We start from the raw sequence: 22,576 nt of genomic DNA, 5'->3' as shown, positions 1-22,576 counted from the left end.
CTGCTGCCCCGCACGGGCTCGCAGGGGTTACAGGGCGCTGCCGCTCCCCGCCGGGGCGGGCGGGAGCCGCCGCAGCTCCATCCGGGAGCGGCCGGAGCCGCGCGAGGCAGGCCGGGATCTGCCCATATCCGGGCGGCTCCGCGGCGGGGACACCGACAAAATGGCGGCGCCGAACTGAGCGGCCCGAGGCGGCGGCGGGCGCTGGCGGAGGGACCGAGCGGGCGCTGGCGGCATCGCCGAGGGGCGGAGGGAGGGAAGAAGGAAGGAAGGGAGGGAAGAGCCGCGGCCGGTCGGCGCCGCGCGGGCGGGGCCGAGCTCAGAGCGCCCGGGGCGTTATCGCCGCCTTCTCGCCGCAGGTAGAGTTCGCCGTGCGGGGGCCGCAGGGGGGTCGGGCGGCAACGGGCCCGGTCCGGCTCGGCCCGGCGGTCCTGGGCCCTCTGCGGGACGCGGCCGTGGCAGGAGCGACCTCAGGTCACGCCTCGGGCCGGCGGGGCGACAGAAGCGCAGGTGTCCCAGTGGGGTGCGTTCGGGATACTCCTCCCGGCGGTGGAACCCTCCTGGCCTGCGTGGTCCTTGGGAGGCTGGGTCCTGCTGTCCTGCAGGATTCGGTGCCGGCCTGAGCCAGCGCAGTGGGGTTTTGGTGCTCAGAGGCTGGCGTGCTGTTCTTAGCCGTGAAGCTCGCTCCGAGGTGCGCCTGAAATAAGTCCTGCTGCTCCCGGGAATACATGCGTACGTAGAAGAGCTGTATTCTGCTAAAGGACATAGCAGAGCGTAAGAATGGAAACAAACCGAGTGAATGCACAATGTTCCTAGTGTTCAGCTGGCCTCCGGTTCTTTCCAGCTCTTGCTTCTCTGACCGTATGTAGTTCTATGTGCTAATTTCAGGGTCCATTTTTCTCCTCATCCTATGGAAACTTTTAGCATTGGAAATGCATCCTTTGGGAAATTGCTGTTGCAGCTCAATGACTTGTTACCTGACAGAAGAGCTTCCTTTAGTTGGTCTGAACCAAGTCCCTACAAACTTAATTTTAGGATTTGCAAAGTCTCTGTTACTTTCTTTATCCCTAGCAGTGAAGCATTCTGTTTATGTGTAAAATAAGCTGTTAGAATAAGTACATGACAGAGGGTACATAAATAGATTTATATGTGATGCTCAGTACTCAGTTGGAAATACGAGCATTGAAAGTATTTTTATAAGGAATATTAGAGTTACGTTACAAAGCTCTGTATTTTTTTCCTCAGAAAATCGTGGGATTCATTGACAGTTGTGTGTTGCCCTTCAGAGAATCACAGACTGGTTTGGGTTTTAAGGGACCTGAGAGATCATCTGGTTCCAACCTCCTGCCATGGGCAGGAACACTTCCCACTAGACCAGGTTGCACCAAGCCTCATCCAGCCTGGCCTTGAACACTTCTGAGTTTTCATTCAAGCACTTATTTATGTAAGTCCAATCTTTCATGATTATAATGTTAAAAAGACAAGGTGGGTTTTTTTCCCTTACAGTTTGACCTGTAGAAGAAAATACTGTATTCCCAGATTTTGAAAGGAAGTAAAAGATTATTTTATTCAACTCCTTTAGAGAAGAGAATTTAATCAGCAGAAACAGCTGTATTAACAAACAGATCATTAAAGGACACAAAACTACAAGGGGGAATAGACATCAGTTCCCTTGGATACAGTTGGTGTTTGCTAGTTAGAAGTACAAAATTGAGATACATTTCTTACTCAGCAGTCAACACTTTCTTCCTTTGAAATGTGTGCAAATGTCTCTTAAGTAGAGGTGACAATTTTGAGATTCATGTATAAAGCAAGGTGAACTGTAGTAGTTCCTGCTTTCTGGAGGACTAATTAGATTTGTTTTCCGAGAATTAAATGCTGCCAAAAGGAACAACCCACCAAAAAAAGTTATTTATTTGGGTAAGTTCCTTAGCTTGGTTCGTGCTGTTTGGCCTTACAAACAGTTGTGCTGTCTTTGTAAGTGGTGGGAGATCAGTGGAGTGGCTGGTTTACACTTCTAAACCTAAGCTGCTGCTAAAAATTGAAGGGAGAGTGCAGCTTTATTTTCCAAGATTGCTCCTGATTTATAATTTAAGTGTCCTGTTAATTTAACTTTGATTTGTTTTAGGGGTGTTAAATTTGTCTATCTCAGCTACCTGAGGTAACCGTAAAGCAAATACTGAAATATGAGATGCAATTTGTAAAATATGTAGGTACAAACCCCTTGTTTTCTGCTGAATTCCAGGCCTTTGGAATTTGTTAAAAGCTTATGGGTATTTTGTCAAGTTTTCGCTTTATTTTCTTTGAAAAAAGTTTTCCACAAAGTATTTTCGATGTGGTCTTAAATATGGCATGTTTGGAAAATTATTTTGAAAGTGGCCAAAATTAAATTACATTTTATTGCTCTCATGCTGTACTTTCTGTTGATTTCTGGATTTCTTAATACTTTGAGCAAAATTTCACTGTTAACTATTAAAATGCACTCTTATGTGTGATGATCTTTTTCTTATTCAGTGAGCACTGAAGAATTACATGCTATCAGACTGCATTAAAAAATATATATAACTACCCAACTACACTCATTTAAGGTTTCAAGCCTATCACAGTGCAAAGAAAGCTTGTGGGTGCAGTTATACCCATTAAGATTTAGATAGTTTCTAAGGGAAATTCTGTTATTTCTAAAATGGTTTTCCTAGGAGAATGGGATTAAGTGGATGTCCTTTGTGTTTCTTTTCGCAGTCCTCATTTATGTATTACTTCCCAGCTTTCAGGTTTTGTTCAGGTAGCACAAGTATTTCTTTCATATAATTTCCATGTGTTTTAGAGAGTTCTTTTTCCTATTAACTTGTCATATTCTTCCTCAATTGCTGAGTCACTAATTGGTTTGTGGCAGTGCGAGTATTATAGAAGTGAAACCTGAATGAAGAAAGAGTGACTTTTTTGTAGACTGTAAAACTTATATACTTGTTTAATTTATGTCTAATATGAGAAGCACTTAGCAACACAGTAGTAAAGGAACAATGTTAGTTGAGCTTCACCATTTTTATTGCCTGTGAGGGAAAGACAGTGCTGAAACATTTAGTTTATCTTGCACTGTCTTAGTAACCGAGCTTCCTCTGTGAAGCAGTAGAGACTGAAAAAGTTTTATTTCATAGTATTCTAAAGAGGCAAATGCTCTGCAATTTCTTCAGTGTTTCACTGTGGTTGCTTTATTCTTTGCCATGGCAGTTGCAGTACTAATGCCCAGCCTGGACACAGAGATTTGAGTTCTCTGCAGACACAGGGCTCTTTCCCTGATGAGTCAGCGCCTTCAAAATGCAAACGTTTTTTATTTGGCTTTTGGCAGAAAATTCCGTTTCCCTTACCAAATGTCATAGCTATGCTCTCAGCGAATTTGATGCTTGAGTTGGTGAACAATTTTACAGTAAAAAAAAAAAACTGATTAAATTTTCTTTGATTCTCTTCCTGCTCTCATCTTCCCTTGTGTAAAATAAATTTTAAAATTAATTAACCATTGACAAAGACTGGTTCAAGGAGACTTGAGCTAAGAGACTGTGACAGCCTCTGAATCTGAACCCTTAAAGAGATTCAAGTGGCAGATGTACAAGGAAATCATAAGTTGTATGTGATGAGCTAGGCAAGTGTTTACTTTTTACATATTTGACTGCTAGAGAATGGATAAAATCACTGTAATTACATGCTCTTACTGATCTACTTCTCACTTCCCTCTTTTTGTGGAGCTTGATGTCAGAATCATTGAACAGCGAGGTTATTTGGCCCATATCCTGGCTAACTGGGTAGTAGAGTTGGCTCTTCTGGCTATAAAGGTGTTGATGGAGAGAACGCGGGTGACAAGTGGACACAGGAGAGAGGGGAGGGAAGGAAGCAGTGCGTGGGTAGCACAAACCAGTGGTTCACGTCTGCTCTTGAAAGCTTTTTCTGCCACACAGAGGAGTTGCTTTCCACTCTGTCCACATCCTTTGCAATTCAGGACTGTTTAGACTTGAGGCACCTAAAACATTTGTTGTTAACAGACAGTTAAAAACCCAACGTAGTTTGTAAATTAGGTAGAGTAAAGACTGCCTGAAGAATTTGCTTAGCATGCTTTTAGTGTCTGTGAAGGCAGAACTGCATGTGAACATTTCACTGCCACCAGTGCTACATTGTGAATTATTTTACTGCTCTGTTTAATGTGATTTTTTTTTTTTTTGGTTTGGTTTTGTTAACAGAATAGCAGTTTTGGCTTGTGACAAACTCCAGCGCTACAAGAACCAAGTTTTCACGGTGAACAGCCGCTGCTTTCACAAGTTCTGACATCAGCCAGTCTTCCTTGAATTCTGGTGTGCGCGAGTCCTTGGTGGAGGTTGCATATATACATGTTTTCATGAAGAGAAGTGAGAAGCCAGAAGGTTATAGACAAATGAGGCCTAAAACTTTTCCTGCCAGTAGCTATACTGGCAGCAGCCAGCAGATGCTACAGGAAATACGAGAGAGCCTCAGGAATTTGCCTAAACCCTCAGATGCTGCTAAAGCTGATCACAGCATGGGCAAAATGTTATCTGAAGATCCTAGACAAGGCCGAAATCCCCCCAAATTTGTAACATATCATAAGGTTTTGCAGGAGATAAGAAACTCACTTCTGCCTTTTGCAAATGAAGCAACCTCAGCTGTCAAAGGAACATCAGAAGTTAATCGACAAATGCTGCAAGACTTACAAGCTGCTGGCTTTGATGAGGTGAAGTGTATTATTTTGAAGATTTGGTGTTCTGCTAGCTATAAACTATTAGTGCATGTTGGAGGGGGTGTTGGTGAGGGAATGTTTGAACAGCATGATAAGCAAAAAGCTCCTTCAAAATCTGGTAGGTTTCTGATTAGGACATGAAACCAGTAATAGTGGGGGATGTAGAAGAGGACTAGAAGGATTTAGAGAGACTTGGCTTTGTTTTTTTTAAACATCTTGTCCAGGTTGTTCTTATGTGGTAGGTTGTTTTAATTATTTATATAATTTTAGGCAGAGAGGACTGGACTCCCTATAACATGGATTTTGCCTCTGATACTCATAGCAATTTTGGATTGTGCTCAATTAAAATAGGTAGATACAATATGGCTGTTCTAAATTGAAAGGCAATACCAATTATTTTGGAAATTAATCTGAAATGTGGTTTCCAGGAATGAAAAAGGAATACACTTACAGCTCCTGTGTTTATACCAGGACCTGCACGTCAAAGTAAATCACGTTTGTTTTCATGCCTTCTTTGTAAACCTGGGTACAAAACAGGTTTACAAAAGAGCTAACAAACCACTCATCTTTCCAAAGGAAAAAGGCACAGTACCAGAACAGGGATTAACTTTACAGGCATGCACTGCTTGCAGTAGTGACCAGCTCATGAGTTCTGCTGTCTGTGATGCTTTTGGTATTTACAGAGAGATCTACCTCTACCAAGAGTGAGCTTCTCCAAAACTACCAGCTGGCTTTCCCTTAGCATTTGTTTTTTCAAAGTAGATTGGTTCGCAGGTCCATTTTTACAGATTGAACCTGCAGCTGGTTTTGCAAACTGAAGTTTTTGGTACGTGGCTGGATAATAAACTAGAAAGGTGTCTTAAGTTGGTATTTTTGTTGGATCCTTCGTATCTTGAAGCCTTTTGCTCCTGCCGTTTGTTCTTGGATACAACTGCGAATTCCCATGACACTTGTGATTATATGGGGCTTTTTTCAAGCACAGTGCCAGCATAAGTCCTTTCTGCCATGTGTTAACCTGCAGTTGTGTCACCACAAAAACCCATATGGCACTCATCCACATATGCCACTAGGAACAGATACAGCTGAAGGAGGAAAGCATTTTTCTTGGTTGGGAAGTTTCAAAACGTATTGAATTTATTTTTTTTTTTTTTTTTTCAAATTAAATATAACAAACATTCTTGTTATTTCCCCCCATCCCTCAGGTAGTAGGTAGAATTAATGGTTAAAGTGGAACAGATATCAGATGTGTGTATATAGATAGTTTTTTATATATATATATATATGTGTGTGTGTGTATAATAATCAGGGTAGAATGATGTTCATTGTGTTTGGGGTTTTTTTATCCTAAATAGCTTATGGAAAATCTTGTTTGCTTACTATGGTGTTAGTACATATGTTCTGCGTAAGGTGATAACTCTTTAAGGCATTGAATACTTCATATCACATAGGTAACCAAATTTTTGAGCTGAAAATACTGTATCTGCTTTTTATTGTATCAGCTGGTCTGTAAAGATTGCAACAACTTTATGGTTTTTTTTTTAATTTTAAAATCCTTTTTTAAGGTTCTGCTTTGTTCACTTAATATAATTACTGTTTCTGAAGGTTGTATGTAATTTTGTATGTTTGAGTGTTAAAAATGATGAAAGTAGAAATGTGGCTCTGAATTTGAAGTTGGTACTGACAGCTTCCCTTCTGTGCCCTCTTTGGTGTCCTATTGTTTTGAGTAGGAGGTGAATGCTGTCATATGTTTGTAGTTTGCCTAACAGTTCAAACATCCTGTGAACTGAAGTGATTGCTTTGATGCTGCAAAATATGGCCATAACAAATCATTAAAAAGAGTGTGCTTTAGCTATAGGGAGCTATGCTGTTGATTTGTCTCAAAATTGTTGGGTCAGCTGTACAGATCTCATTCAATATAAATGGGAGAGCATCATCTCTGGAATTCTGCCTCGGTTGCTTGACCTTATTTCATTCAAGCCAGTGGAAAAGCCACTGGCCCATAATACATTTTCCATTGACTGAGATGGGCTTGTCCATCAGATCAAAACTTGCGTTTGGATCTCTAAGAACACAGAGCCTAAATCTACGACAGAAGTAATAAAGAGTTTCTGCTGGTAATGTTGTATTCATCAGGAGGAATTTTTGAACTAAAAAGATCCAAATTTCACATTAGGCTATCTATATTTATTTATATCTTTTGTAGAATAACTTGGGTTGGAAGGGACGTCTGGTCATCATGTAACCTGTTAGCTGGGTAATGCACTGCAGTAAAAAATGCTTGTATGACTAAGCTGTTGTATGAATAGCAAGGTGACATGATTCACATCAAACTACAGTGCTTCAACAAGTTAACTTTTTTCCTGAACATTGAGACTGCTGTACTGTTTTGCATGATCTCTTCTGGAGAAGACATTTTAAAATTCGTTTTAAAACAATTGAGAGAAATTGATACTTTGTACTTTGGTAAAATTAGTGGAGGATATTTGGCTAAATAACCATGATTTTTTGGTATTTTCTGTGATTTTCTTGTAAATTATTTTTGTATATAATTTTCTCTTTAGGATATGGTTGTACAAGCTCTTAGACAAACGAACAACCGTAGTATAGAAGCTGCCATTGAATTTATAAGTAAAATGAGCTACCAGGATCCTCGCCGGGAACAGATGGTTACAGCAGCAGCAAGACCTGTAAACGCAGGTATGAAGCCACCAGGTAGGTGTCTCCATGGTGACACAGTAACTCACTGAGTGTATTCTTATAGGAGATAAATAGAACATAGTAAATTTTGCCTTCACGTGCTTACAGTGGAACACAGATGCTGAGATACAGGATTTTTGCTTTTAAAAACAGCATTTTTAACATCTAACGTAATCCTTCCGAAAGTTAGGTCCATTTTACATGAATTTCTTAAGCATTGTTTTATAACTGCATGGTTTTATTACTGTGCATAAATATTTTATACAAGGAATGGCATTCAGATCTCGTTTTGATAATTCTTGTCCCTTGTTGATGTGGTGCCTGTATTTTGTTCTGTGTCAGGTGCCATTTAGAAATAAATGCTGAATTCTTGTTTTAATTTTTTGTCTCTCTTCACACACACTCCCACACAACAGCGCGCTGTATGTGTATTTTTGTATATATATGTGTGTGTATTTATATGTCATACAACCACAATATTTGTATTTTAGGGTGTTACGTTTCAGGATCCCTCTCAGCTTAATTTCCTGCTTGGTTCCAGGTTTTGTTTGTATAGTTTTTAAGGCAGGCTTCATGTTCTTAGAGGCGTTAGAGGACAGACTATGTCTTTACTAGCAGAGTCAGAATTTTGCCTCTTGCTATTATTTCTTTCTTAACAGATACTACCACATTTTTAATGCAACTTGATGTCTTCTTTTCAGTAGCATACACCAAAACAAAGGGTAACTTTAAAATGCATCAGAAATACTGAACTTTTATTTGACTAAAGTTGGGTGCTGAGCTGCTAGCACTGGAGTTAGATTTTAAATTAGCAGTATAGGTAGGAGAAAAATATTAGGCCAGGAGTAGCAAAGAATAGTGTTATTTTTTCTTTAGTCTGTAAGCAGGATTAGTGGTTGCTTGTGTGAAGTTCATAGTAAATTCCACCATTTAGACAAAATTCATTGTTACTTGCAGAATATATAGTAATTAACACATTTTTTTAGTGAGGATAGAGTGATTTTCAGCAGCTAGACTACTGTATGTGTTTAGACATATCTTAGTGTTAACATTGTAAAAACCACAGTAAGACTGCTTGCACTATCAGTTCCTTGTATATTTTGTTTATATGATGCAAAATAGCATCTGTGAAGTAAATATCTAACAGGGTTTTGCTCTGTAAGTTTTGAATTTGCTACAGTTTTAATTCTTGCCTCTCTATCTATAACACTTTTACTCAAAAAGACACAACTTTTAAAATTGAAGTAGTTAGTCAAATTTCTGCATACAGGGGAATATAAACAAGGTCTGGATGATCTGTATGCATACAAGTGTGCAAGCCTTGATTTTACGGCATTCAGTTAAATTTATAATAGTTTAAGAGCACTCAGTGTTTTGCAAGTGTTAACTGGAAGGGATAGCAACATAACATTTTTTTCCATGCTGTTACTTTTTTTGCATTTGTGCTGGACATTCTGAGAATTTCTTGTACATGTGATTAAAAATATGTTGTGTGCCTAATAATTCTGCATATTACCATTTTTTCAATTAAATTTTGCATTTTTACTGAAACAAAATGTATTTTCAGGAGGGTGATTTCTAAAAAATCACTTTCTAGTATTATATAGTTTCAATTTTTTTTTTCTCTTATATGTGCACTGAGTCTATTACCATGCAGTGCTGTGTATTACTAGAGAAAGTTTTCATGTGAAGTACAGTGGATTATATTGTGTCAGAGAATTCAAGTCCTGTTTCTGTAGTAATTAATGCAGAACGAAATATTCAAAGCAGTAAATAGGAATAAGTTCTAATAATGTAAATGCTGTGTTTTCTTCTCGTGGAAGCAGGGGCTGTCCAGCAGCCAGTTAACCGCAAGCAGAGCTGGAAGGGTTCTAAGGAGTCCTTGGTTCCTCAGCGGCACGGCCCTTCCCTGGGAGAGGGGGTTGTTTATCGCTCAGAAAGTCCCAGCTCCCAGCCTGATGTAGGAAGGCCGTTATCTGGATCCGGCATTGCGGCATTTGCTCAGGCTCATCCTGGCAATGGACAAAGAGTGAATCCCCCACCTCTACCACAGATAAGGAGTGTCACTCCTCCTCCTCCACCTCCTCGGGGGCAGACACCCCCTCCAAGGGGAACTACTCCTCCACCTCCTTCCTGGGAGCCAAATTCTCAAACAAAGCGGTACTCTGGAAACATGGAATATGTGATCTCCCGTATTTCTCCAGTGCCACCAGGAGCGTGGCAGGATGGTTATCCACCTCCACCTATGAATCCTCCTCCTATGAATTCATCCACACAGGGTCAGAGAGGCATGAGTGCTGTCCCCATTGGCAGGCAACCAATAATCATGCAGAGTTCTGCCAACAGCAAGTTTAGTTTTCCCTCAGGAAGAGCTGGAATGCAAAATGGCAATTGTCAGGCAGAATTCATAGTTCACCAGAATGTGGTGTCCGGGAATTCAGTGAGTCGCCAGCCACCCCCATACCCAAATGAATCAACTAACAGGCAGAGTCCCACAGCACTACAGATGCAGGCAGGAGGATCTGCTCCTCCTTCAGCATACACCAACGGGAATCTTCCTCAGGCAATAATGGTGCCAAACAGAAATAGTCACAACCTTGAACTTTACAACACAAATGTAGCTGGAATACCTGCGTCCTGGTCACAGCCTTCTCCTGTGCAGCCGCAGTCATCGCCGGGCAATGGGCACGACATGCCTACATGGCAGCCCAGTGTTCCCATGCGGTCAAACTCTTTCAACAATCATCACGGCAGCAGGCAGAGTCACTCTGGCAGCTCCCAGCCTTCAGCCACCACAGTGACAGCCATAACGCCAGCTCCCATTCAGCAACCAGTGAAAAGCATGCGAGTGTTGAAACCAGAGCTGCAGACTGCCTTGGCACCCACTCACCCTTCTTGGATGCCACAGCCCGTGCAGACTGTTCAGACCATTCCCTTCTCCGACAGTCCCTCTACAAACATGGCAGTTATGTCTCCTGTTGCGGAGGCTCCAAATTACCAGGGTCCCCCACCACCTTACCCGAAACACTTGTTACATCAGAATCCTTCTGTCAATCTGTATGAGGCAGGACCCAAGCTCAACAAGGAGGAGCCACCTCCTTTATCCAGGGAGGATGAGAATGAAAAGAATTACGAATGTGTTGATTCAACAGATAAAGAAAAGAAACAAATTACAACCTCACCTGTTCCTGTTAGAAAAAACAAGAAAGATGAGGAAAGAAGAGAGTCGCGCATTCAAAGTTATTCCCCTCAAGCCTTTAAATTCTTCATGGAACAGCATGTGGAGAATATACTCAAGTCACATCAGCAGCGTTTGCATCGGAAAAAACAGCTAGAGAATGAAATGATGCGGGTAAACTCTTCCTTCTTTCTAAATCTATGGCTAAACTGTTCCTGTATTAATTTTATGAGATATGTCTTAATTGTAGAATTAAATAGCACAGATAAGTAGAACATTTTGGTACACTGTGGTATTGAAGTCTATTTTTAATCTTAGTATTTATGTGGCAAGTTACTTCCTTGTCTTGTTTACCTATTTAATTTTCTTCTTAGAAATTGATTTTCAATTAAGTTTTTTGCACGTCTAAATGTAATTTGTATGGCCTACATACAGTAAGGCAGCAGAAGCAGAATAATTGTTGCATGAACTGAGATGTAGCTACATGACTCATAGCTTTTTGTTATGGGTTCTATTTAATCCTGATTTTTGAGTTATATGCAATATTTTAATGGTTTTAAAAAATGTTTCTTTTTTTTTTTAAATGCATAGTGCAGATACAAGTAAAATGGTGACAAGTGGCAGGCTGGTTAGTGCACTAGTATAGTCACCCAGTGATATTTTTTACATTCTGCAGTTTGTTACCAGTAGGGATAATTTTTTTAAGTTAAAAAAAAAAAAAAATTTAAAGGTTATTCGAGGGGGTTTTTTTAAGAGTGAAAGAGACATGCTATTTTTTGTGTAATTATTTTGTAATCCATGCTGTAAATGTATCTGTTTAAACAAGAGCAATTGAAGGGCATAATTATGAAACAAATACATATGAAATCAACTGTTTTCTGCCTGCATGGAGTCAGTGGTCTATTTCTGGTATTTCAGCATTCTATTAAACCAAATCAAAAGGGTAAAAACTGGAGCTGACATAGGCATATGTCATTTCAAAAGAGAAAATACTGAGAAGTAGTGAAACGAAGATTTACAGAAAGGTGAAATTGAGATGTGTCACATATATATATATTTCTTAACAATTGCAGTTGAAAGTTTGACATAAGTATGATGTACCTTTTTATTTATTCTATGAGAGGATGTATTTGGCTTATGCCACTTTCTTGACATGCTGTTTTTTAAATCTGTTTTCTTACTCTGAAAATTCTTACTGTAAGCTGTAGTCTTTTGTTAGTGTTTGTTTAATCATGAATATGTAAATGTTAGCAAGATTTCATCCTGGAACTCTTACTAGATCTTTATTCTTAGTCTTCTCTCTTTCCTTTTTCACTTCACTAACAGCTGATTTAAACTGTTAAGGTGCGGGAAGCTTTCCTGAACACTGTAGCCTCCATCCCTGTGTAGACAAGTAAGATTCTGAAGCAACAGTGTTTCTTAAGAATAGCATGATCCCTTTTTAGAGGGCTTTGCATGCAATCCTGCATCAAAATTACGCATGAATTTATTTTGGCTATTTTTGAGTACTTAAATGTAAGATTACAATTAATGTTGATTTGCAAACTTCACTTTCCCTTCTTACTGTGTTGTGTTCTGTAGTATCTCAGAATAGCTATTACTTATATGAAAGCACTGATACAACTTTTCTTGATATTTTTCTTGTGCGTTTAAAGCCCCTTAAGTAGGGGTATTTTATAATGTTTATAATGTTTATGCTAGATTTTTAATAGTTTATGCTAGATTTAAAGCTGGGATGTTAATTACAGGCTGAAGGGTGGAAGATGGGATATTATGCTTCAGCAGACCTCTCCTTTTTCATAAGCGCATAGGAGAGGAATGCCACAACAATAAAGTGTATTTTGGGTCTTCATGAGGAGGAGAAAGGAAAACGCACTCATTGTTTATTTTCAGAAAGTTTTAAGAAGATTAAGCAAGTTTTGAATTCCTTCTTTTCTCCCCTTTGAATTTTGGAAGAAAAAAACCCCAGAATGCCTCCCTATGACGATACCTACTTTCACAGGATGCTGTATTTCTAACATGTGACATATTTCTATGCTGTCAAGTTTCCTAGTAGTCTCAAAAACGTTTGCTTTAGATGTGTGAATTTGGCCAAGAGTTATAATAGGTGTCTTTCTTGCAAAGAGAAACTGAAGTCATCCTTTAAGGCAGAGCGAGATGAGGAAGGAGCAAAACGAGAGCAAATTGTGTGATGATAGAGAGCAAGTGAGGAGCAACACTCTGGTGTCTGGCATTTTTGTAGAAATAATCGGAGATACATATATGCAGAAAAGTTTGTGCAGCTGACAGCTTGTTAATTTTTGGTAAATGCTGAAGCTAAGGAGAGTTCTAGGGAAAATACAGCAATTCAGAGAGAAGGTTTGTCATTAGCATTTGGTTTAGTGGATGACATAGGGAAAAATGAAGGTGGATTGAGGGAAGAGATGACAAATTGCAGTACTTGGGCTAGTCTTTTACAATAAAACTGTTAGCATGTAAGAGATAGAGAGCAAGTAGAAGAAAGCAAAGCTACGAGGGTTTTAGAGACTCTTCTCTGTATGTCCTGCAGTGATTAATTACTGTATTGAGTCTCATTCCTAGGGGATTGTTGCCATCTATGTTTTATTCATTGCTACCTTTGTCAATAATGGGTGAAGTTCAGGTTGTGGCAAGTTGGTCTGTACTGAGGCAGACTTTAGGGTTCAGGTGGGCTTTGAGAAGGTGACCCCACCATTATTTGAACAGGTCTTCAGTTGTCTTCTTGACATTTGTAAGTCTTTAAAAAATCCTTCCTTCTCCGTTGAAGTGTGCCTTAAGCCTGTTCATTCACAGAAAAATTAAGATGTTTCTGTCTTGGAATACAGTACACAGATATTCCCACAGTAAGACAATTTTTTGGTTCAGAATAGGTAGTTGAACCTATTTCCCACACCAGTCTTGAAACTACTGCTACCCAGTCCTAACTACTGCCTGAGGTCCACAAAAAATTTTGTCTACAAATTTGAGACAGCCTTCTCCATTTAAGTCTTACCAAATTTGTATTCCTTGTGAAGTTTGTTTGCATTTTGTATGCATTTTCCTAATTGCATCTCCTTTAGATCCATTTTTGCTATGATGCCTGTAAGAAATTTACTGTGTTCTAACGCTATTTTCCTTACTAGGTGACATATAGTAACTTGTAAAAGCATTTTTAAGATACTGAATGATATCTAACTGATACTTTCTCTCACCTTTTTTTCTCAGTCACATCTATTATATTTTGTTTCAAGTTATCTTGGAAGTCAGGCAAGGCCGAAGTTGTCTATTAACATACAGTCTATACAGGTCTAGACTTAGTTACTTAGTCCTATTGATGGTCCTGAGTACTGCTGTGCAGACAGTATCTCAGATATTTAAGCTTTAAAGATATGGAAGCAGCAAGATTTAGTATCAAGAATTGCTATGATGTGACAATAAGAAATGGAAAGCTTTTAGAATAGTGCTTGAGTACAGTTGTGATGTTTGCAGGGATTCAGTGTGGCCATGTTTGAGTTTATGATCAACATGTCCATTAAAAAATAAGGAAATGTGCTACAGGTTGAACTTGGAAATCATTGCTGTGGGATGGTGATTTCAAGCCAGGTAGGCAGATAAAATAATTGAGATGCTGTGAGAAAGGGAGCATATAGTAATTTGAAAGTGCTGTCAGAAAACCAGGACTGAACATCAAGCTGTGTGGCGATAGTGTCACAGAGAAAAAATACAGAAAATTGAAGACAGATTGTATTCACATTAAAACAAAAAAAGAAGGGTTATTCTATTTCCAGGCCATGAAATTTGCCAAGAAAAATGGCACCAAAATAGAATGGGACTCTAAGGGAATTGAAACCAGCAAAAATACACCAGGAAGCACCCATGTTGGGGTACAATGAGAATGATCAACGTGGTTCTTGTGGATAAGGGTGTCCACGCTGTAGGTGGTGAGTTGCATGTGGCCTGTGAGTGTTTCAGCTGTCAGAATGTTGGTGGCATTGGCTGAAACACCAGGGATGTTCAGTCAAGATAGGGGTTTGTACACAGATGGGAGCCAAGAAAAGATACTGTGGGGAGGAGCGAGCCACTTCAAAAGAAAGTACTCTGCTCAGCTGCTTGGTATGTGGAGTGGAGAGCAGTGGTGAGAGTGTGAGCAAAGTCCTGTTAGAAAGGGGTGGGTTGTGTGATAAGAGGGAATATCAGGCCCAGGCTTGTGGTGGAGGCACTGGCTTGGTGTGGGCAGGCAGTAGGAAGCAGTGCCAGTAGGATCTGTTTTGGGTAGCTACATGTGGAAGTGTGAGAGTGAGAAGGAATGCATACTCCCTCCTGCAGCTGGAATTCTAGAGCATGGTCAGTTCAGTGACTTCTGCTCCAGCTAGTCTGTCTTTCCTGTGGCAGCTCCTTAGCCCTCAGCAACTTACAGCTCCTAGAGGTGTCTTGGCTTTCTTTAACCCTGTAAAGAGAATTGGGGAGAGAGCTGATGCACACTGTTACTCAGATAGTATTATTTGAAGTGGTTTTTATCAGTAATTTGTAAATTACATTTCTTAAGAATATAGTAGTCCCTTCTCAAGATCCTCCTGGTGCATGGCACCTTGTGCATTTTGCTGTTGAAAATGATCACATTTCAGTTTTTTATCACTCCTATATGTTTCCATAGAATCCTAATGTGTAAATTAAAACAAAACCAAACCCCTTTAAGTATTATTTCTTGTCCTGCGTATAAGTATTTGGTTTGCTTTGCCTAAGCCTTGTAATTAATTATGAGAAGATCACGAAGAATTAAGAGTACTGTTCACTCTTCAGATTTAACTCTGTTTGCTGCACAGGTTGGATTGTCACCAGAAGCCCGGGATCAAATGAGGAAAATGTTGTGCCAGAAAGAGTCAAATTACATTCGGCTAAGAAGAGCTAAAATGGACAAGTCAATGTTTGTAAAAATTAAAACCCTGGGAGTTGGTGCATTTGGAGAAGTTTGCCTAGCAAGAAAAGTGGATACTAATGCTCTATATGCAACAAAGACTCTGAGGAAAAAAGATGTCTTGCTTAGAAATCAAGTTGCTCATGTTAAAGCTGAGCGGGATATCCTTGCCGAAGCTGATAATGAATGGGTGGTTCGCCTGTACTATTCATTCCAAGATAAGGACAATTTGTACTTTGTAATGGACTACATTCCAGGAGGTGATATGATGAGTCTCCTAATTAGAATGGGTGTCTTTCCAGAAAATCTGGCACGGTTCTACACAGCAGAACTGACATGCGCAGTTGAGAGTGTTCATAAAATGGGCTTCATCCACAGAGATATTAAACCTGACAATATCTTGATAGACCGTGATGGTCATATCAAATTGACTGACTTCGGGCTCTGTACTGGTTTTCGATGGACCCATGATTCAAAATACTACCAGAGCGGTAAGAGAAATACAAGTATTCTTTACAAGGAATTAAGTGATAAATGATAGAAAGATGACTGTGCCGTTTCCTTTATGAGAAGGTTTAAGTAGGCTTTTAAAAATTCTACTTCATTACTTGAAACAACAGCTGAAGAAGAAGTTGGAGCAAAAAAGTTTTGAGAGTGGTAAAATACAGATTATCTGATAACTTGATTTTAGTTTTCAAAAATAAAAACATACCTTCAAAAACAAGTTTTAAATTACTTTTGATTGGTTTTTATCAAAACATCACATATCTTAGGCCAGACTGTTACACAGTCTGGTGAGAAGATAGAGATTTAAAATGTGATTTTATTTTTTGATGATTTAAATGTTAGAGGTTTTATGTTTATGTAAGTGTAAAAATAATGTACACCCTGTACCCCCAGTGTGGTTATGTTAAGAAAAATCTTGAGAAGTGTTGAGATTGGTATTTTCTCATAGTTATGTCAAAAAGTAGCTTAAAAAAATTGTCCTCAGAGGTTGGTATTTTATATCATAAATAAAAATCAACATCCTGATGTTGATTTCTGTTTTAACTCCCAGGTTGAGTGTTGAAACTGAAACAAACTCTGTCTTGTAACACGAAATGTTAACAGAGAAAGAAAATTTCATATTAGATAAGAACTAAAGTAATCGTCCTCAATTTTGCCATCCTTGTCACTCCATGGCAGGTGATCATGCCCGTCAGGACAGTATGGATTTCAGCAGCGAGTGGGGTGACCCAGCGAACTGCAGGTGCGGGGATCGGCTGAAGCCGCTGGAGCGCAGGGCTGCGCGGCAGCACCAGCGCTGCCTGGCCCATTCCCTGGTGGGCACACCCAACTACATTGCACCAGAAGTGTTGTTACGAACAGGTGATGAATGCATTTTTGTACCGCAGTCTCGCTGCGAAGTAACTGGTACTCGGGTGTTCTGCTTCACCTTTCTTACACCGCCGCTTTTCCCAAGACAGGATATTTTAACAAATAATAAATAGTTGTTAATATGGAAATCTTACATAAGTATTGAAGAGAACTCTTTTGTGAAGTTTTTTATTCTTAGAAATTCAAGATTAAAATTATACGAAGGCTTGACTACCTTATTTGAACTTTATTTCAGGTTACACACAGTTGTGTGACTGGTGGAGTGTTGGAGTAATTCTCTTTGAGATGCTAGTGGGGCAGCCTCCATTCCTGGCACAAACACCACTAGAAACACAAATGAAGGTAACTTTAGATGTCTGGTATTAACAGTCTTAAAAAGGCTTGACGTTTACATAGTCTTTCTAATTTGTAATGGAAACAAAGGTGATGTTTGAGAGCACTGCCTATTCAAGCGTGTTACAAACTATGGAGATTTTAAACTTTATGTTACTGTGGAGGTGCACTTAACTTATAAAGGAATTTCTAGAATCACATTCATAATTTTATCTGGTCATACAGTGAACATGCCAACTAAAAATCATGTCACATCTCAGCCTTTCACTTTTTGTATCTGTTCCAGTTATTATTTCCACTTTCTTTTCTTCTCCTCTTCCAGTATCTGGGGGTTCTTTTAGCAACACTTTGCTTCCATGCCTGCTTGCCTGCAGAGGATTTCCTTTGGTGATTTACCTGCAGGTGCCTAGCATGGGAATGTGGAGGAGCAGCAGATGACTGCCTGCTCAGGGCTACTGTCAGCTCAGAGCCTTTGGTCCTTTCCTTCCTGAGCCCCTGCTGTTTCAGTGAAAGCATCAAGGCAGTCTTCTGCAGGTGTCATTTTGCAAAATTGCATTCAGTTGGTTCAAAAGTAGTGCAGTATTGATTTTTTTTTTTTTTGAAACTTGAAATCTCTTAGTCTTTACAGTACATCATATAATTCATCTCCCTCACCTTTCTAGGATTGTAAATCATGTGCCTAATCTCAGGTTCCAGGTGCTGGATTTTATAGCAGGGGTAGTCCATACCAGACTAGTTCAGATTTGGAATGTGAATGAACTTTACCTGGATTTTGCCAGATTTCCAGACAAAACATTCCTTGTGTTTCTGAAAGAGCAGTTTCATGTTTTCCCCTCTACTGTGAAAAACCTTAGATGTATTGAATTATTTCTTTGTGGTCATTTGTTTTATTTTGTTTTTCTAATGTGTTGTTTCCTTTTTATGAAATTATAAATAAATAACACATCTTTTTGCTTTTAAGGTTATCAACTGGCAAACTGCACTTCATATTCCGCCTCAGGCTAAATTGACTCCAGAGGCCTCTGACCTTATTATTAAACTCTGCCGAGGGCCAGAAGATCGTTTAGGCAAAAACGGTGCAGATGAAATAAAAGCTCATCCATTTTTTCAAAACAATTGATTTTTCAAGCGATCTACGGCGACAGTCTGCTTTCTACATTCCCAAAATTGCTCATCCTACGGACACATCAAACTTTGATCCTGTTGATCCAGATAAATTGTGGAGTGATGATGATAAGGAGGGGAACAGAAATGATACCCTTAATGGGTGGTACAAAAATGGAAAACATCCTGAACATGCTTTTTATGAGTTTACCTTCCGAAGGTTTTTTGATGACAATGGCTACCCATACAACAATCCAAAGCCGATTGAGTATGAGTATGGTAGTTCCCAAAACTCAGAACAGCAGTCAGATGATGATGATGATGATGAACAGGCAGGTAGAGGAGTTCAGAGTCGTGATCTGGTTTATGTTTAGTAGAGGAATAAAGGTCAAAAATGAAATAATCAATTTTGCAGCTATAGCTTTTGAAAAGTCTCTTCCTTTAAGAGAATTGAAAGAAGATTGCTAGGGTAAATACATGCACACTTTTTTTTAAACGCTAAAAAATTATGTCTTCACTTTCCCTTTTTTGTACATTTTGTTTCCCCAGAATACAGGGAAATCCTTCTCAAAAATTAATTTATTCCAGGAATGTTAATTGTTTAATTTAGAAGAGGTTTGATGTTAGGTAAAAAAAGTATCACTTGAATATTGTTATTGGTCCGCTGTACTCTAAGTACTCAAAATAGGAAATAGTGATTTTTTTTTTTTCTTTTCCCTAAGATGATGCCTGGTATCTATTTGTACATATATTGAATAATTTTAGAGAACAAATCTCTGCTTCAGAATTTTTAATCACAGTTTTTCCATGCATTGACCAAATATAAAACCTACTTTACACTAATAAAGTTCTCTGATACATTTCTGGAGAGAAAAAAAAAAAAAGGCTGCTGTACCCTCACTTCTCACTGTATTTAGCGTTATTATTCACAGTGTTGGAAAAACAGCCACCTATCTGGTGAAACGTTTCCAGCTGCTGTGGGAGTGGCCTAGTTCTCAGCTTTGAAACAAGTGTCAGTCCTGGCTATAGTATGATCGTAAGATGATAAAGCATTAGAACTAGTATTTTATTAAATAGTAATTGGATTTGATATTAGTAACACTGTAGCATGTGAGTGGTACTCTCAAAGCAGGACTGCTCACTCGGAAGCAATTTGTCTCCTGTCATCAGTTCTCCTATAGATGTAAGAGGAAAAGAAGCTTTAGAAACAACACTTTCTGAAATCTAGTTTAATTTTCTGACTACAACCAAACTGTAAAGTGTGTACAGTGCTGCTTTAGGTGGAATTTTTAGTTTGAAAAATGAATTTTAGAATAGTGTCTTTATGATAAATTTGAGATAGTAATGGGAAAAGATTATAAATTATGACTTTTGAGACTTGTTGTGGAGACCCATTTCCCTTGGCTGGAACAGTTTTCCACCTGGTTACACAGGCAGTGAGGAGAAAGGCTGTACATGGGATCTGTCTGAGCTGGCAGTACAGTTTCAATGCTCTTTCACAGCCTGGTTCAGAACAGAATTAGGAACTTAGAGCTGTGCCTGCTGCCTTCTGCATTACTGTTGGCATAATTTCCAGCAGTAGATGATCAGGTATCTCCTAGAGTCTCATGGTGGGACGGTACTGAGCCTGTTGAGGTTACATGGAGCAGGGATGGGAGTGTCGCTCTAAGCAGCTTCACCAAGACAAGACCAGGAGTTAGAGTTGAGAGGCAGAAAGAATTATGTTTTTGTCTCTATCCTTCTTTTTCCTAAAATTAACACAGTGGTAAAAAAAAATGCACTATTTTTAGTAAAGTTCATGTCTTTCGAAACATTTCTTCTTCCTTGGAATTGAATTCCAATGGATAATATAATAACATGTGTGTAAGCATTACTGCTTTCCTAAATTATTATTTGTGCCATTGCACTGGCATTGCAACTGTCTAAACATCATGAAACTGATGTTCATAGCTGTTCTTGCAGCAAGCATCAGTTACTAGTTTACTTTTCTCACCAAGCTGGTTTGTTTGCTCATGGCCATTTGTTCTCTTTCTGTGCTCCAGTCCAGTGTCTCTCTTTGTGCCAGTGCAACTGTCTGTAGTACTGTCCTCAATACTGGATCAGCAGAGGAGGTGCTTGTTGGTTAGCATTTGGAGTTTCCCTTCCTGTAAGTGTGGTCATTTGAGTGATCCAGTTTCTAGTGTGGTCCAAAAATGATTTATATTGACATAATGGAGGAACTGCAGCAGGTTAGCAGTGAGGAAACTTCTTAAACATTGTCACAGAAGAAAATGTTTGTGGAAGTTCACCCCTCTACTGTGAAGTGTTTGTAATGGTTAGAAGGTGGTTATGAGAAGTTGTTTTCTCAAACAAGTAGTTAGTTGCTTTCTATAATGAAAATGAATTTGCAGCTTAATAAAACAATTCCTGTTCTGCCTTTTCCACAGCTGTTGAAATAGAGTAGCTTTTAAAATTAATTTCATTTAGCATAAATACTGTAAAATGGCTGCCGTGCATAACTACACCATTTTATATATTATGTACAAAAGATTGCTTTTCATGTAAATAAACTTTAAAGATTATCCTCCCTCACAGTAAGTATCCCAGTAAAACTGGTCTACTTGTCTTGGAGTAAAGTATAATATATTACTGGATAAAGGTAATTTAATCAAGCCTGCCTCACCATTTGTGAAGTGTGCAGAGAAAATAATGTCAATTCATTAAACTGACTCTTAAAATTGCCGTTCTTCTTAGTATATCTCTCCTCTGCCTGCACTATACAATGGTGTGTTCCTGTTAAATACTATTACTGATCTTAGGCAATTTAAAATTAATTTTTAAAAAGGATAGGAAAGTGTCCTGTAAAAGCACTATTGGTCTCAAAAGTGAAACCAGTTGCTTTTATTAAAGGAAATTACTGATTCTTTTAAGGACATGTGCAAGTACTGAAATACTAAATACTCTTTTGCCTTTTTAAACAAATACAAGAAGTGCTCATCTTTAGAATTTGGTAGATGATTCTGGCATTTTCTAATATAATGTATTAGAAGCTGTAATGTACCTTGTTTGAATTTTGCCACCTATATGCTGCAGTATTATATATTTCCTTGCAAAAAGTGCAGTTTGTTACGGTCCAGGTTCTCCTCTGAGAAAGTTAGTTACACGTGAATGTTGTCACAATTCTCCAGCACGCTCTGCCATACCCATGTTTTGAAACTTGATGTTTCATACACAGATTCAGAGTCTATTGAGATTCTTCATAGTTGCTGCTTAAAACATGGGTGTTTCACTGGTGACCTATGATGGGGATTGGTTTGTATAGGCAGTGGAGAACAGAGGCTCCTAGCCAGCAGCTGTGGAATTCTGCAGTAAGTTTTAGTTCAGGTTACTTTTACTTTGTAAAGCATGAAAACAAGTTTCTCTTTTATGTGCCCTTGTATACATATTAATTGTATTTATAAAATGTTCTATAATCCTATAACTGTACTGTAAATACTATTTGATATTCAGTGGCATTCTATCCTCGGGCAGGCCCTCTTGCTGTATCTTTTCTATCCTTGATTTGTAATAGAATCTATAGAATATATGGCTAGAAAGTCTCTTTGAGACTGATTATCTTCCGCTGTTGCAAAGCTGTGAGTGGGAATGATTTATTTAGACTCCTTTTAATACTATTCATCTGATAGGCAGTGCAGTGGGTGGGTTCTTAGATGACGCTGTTGTCACTGAAGATACTATTAGGCTTTTGTTTCAGATGATGTGGGTGTTTCAGATCAGACCTTTAAATCTGTTTGCTTTATTTCAGCCAAAGCAAAAAGATACTGAATTGGGTCAATGTCGTACTAAAATGTTTGAATGCCTTAAGATGCTCATGGTAAAGGCACTATTCAAGTTTACTGATTTATATATATCTATATAGATATATATAGACTTATTCCATGTGTGTATAATGTATATATAATGTCTTTTTTTGTATTATAAGACTGTCAGTTCTTTTGGATTCTCCAATTAAATACATAGACCATCCCACAGTTCTGCTTAAGCGGATCGTTGGTTTATTCTGTGTCTAGTTAGTAAACTTAACAATCTTGCATTATGTCATGGCCATAGTAAGTTATTCACTGGTCTTTTGAGTATTCTTTACTTGTCTCAATCATGACTGGGCATCCCCTTTTGCCAGGTCTCTGCATCCCTGCAATCCAGCTACATGTGTGGCATGTGATCTCTGAATGCCCCTTGGTACATCTGGCTCTTAGAC

At 39.0% G+C, this 22,576-nt stretch overlaps 1 protein-coding gene across 1 annotated transcript; it reads left to right on the top strand.

Moving 5' to 3' along the window:
- The first annotated feature begins 270 nt into the window (after nucleotides 1-270).
- Nucleotides 271-22,360, top strand: LATS1 (large tumor suppressor kinase 1). Its single transcript, XM_032101832.1, is given in 10 exon segments — nucleotides 271-356; nucleotides 1,243-1,441; nucleotides 4,227-4,732; nucleotides 7,300-7,450; nucleotides 9,259-10,787; nucleotides 15,434-16,016; nucleotides 16,711-16,893; nucleotides 17,138-17,244; nucleotides 18,197-18,337; nucleotides 18,339-22,360. Coding segments are annotated over 8 exon segments (3,420 nt in total). The 5' UTR covers nucleotides 271-356; nucleotides 1,243-1,441; nucleotides 4,227-4,381; the 3' UTR covers nucleotides 18,714-22,360.
- The last annotated feature ends 216 nt before the right edge of the window (nucleotides 22,361-22,576 follow it).

This window comes from Corvus moneduloides, chromosome 3, assembly GCF_009650955.1.
Source record: "Corvus moneduloides isolate bCorMon1 chromosome 3, bCorMon1.pri, whole genome shotgun sequence".
NCBI lineage: Eukaryota > Metazoa > Chordata > Aves > Passeriformes > Corvidae > Corvus > Corvus moneduloides.
Note: the sequence above shows the minus strand (reverse complement) of the source record. Positions and strands in the feature narration are given on the sequence as shown.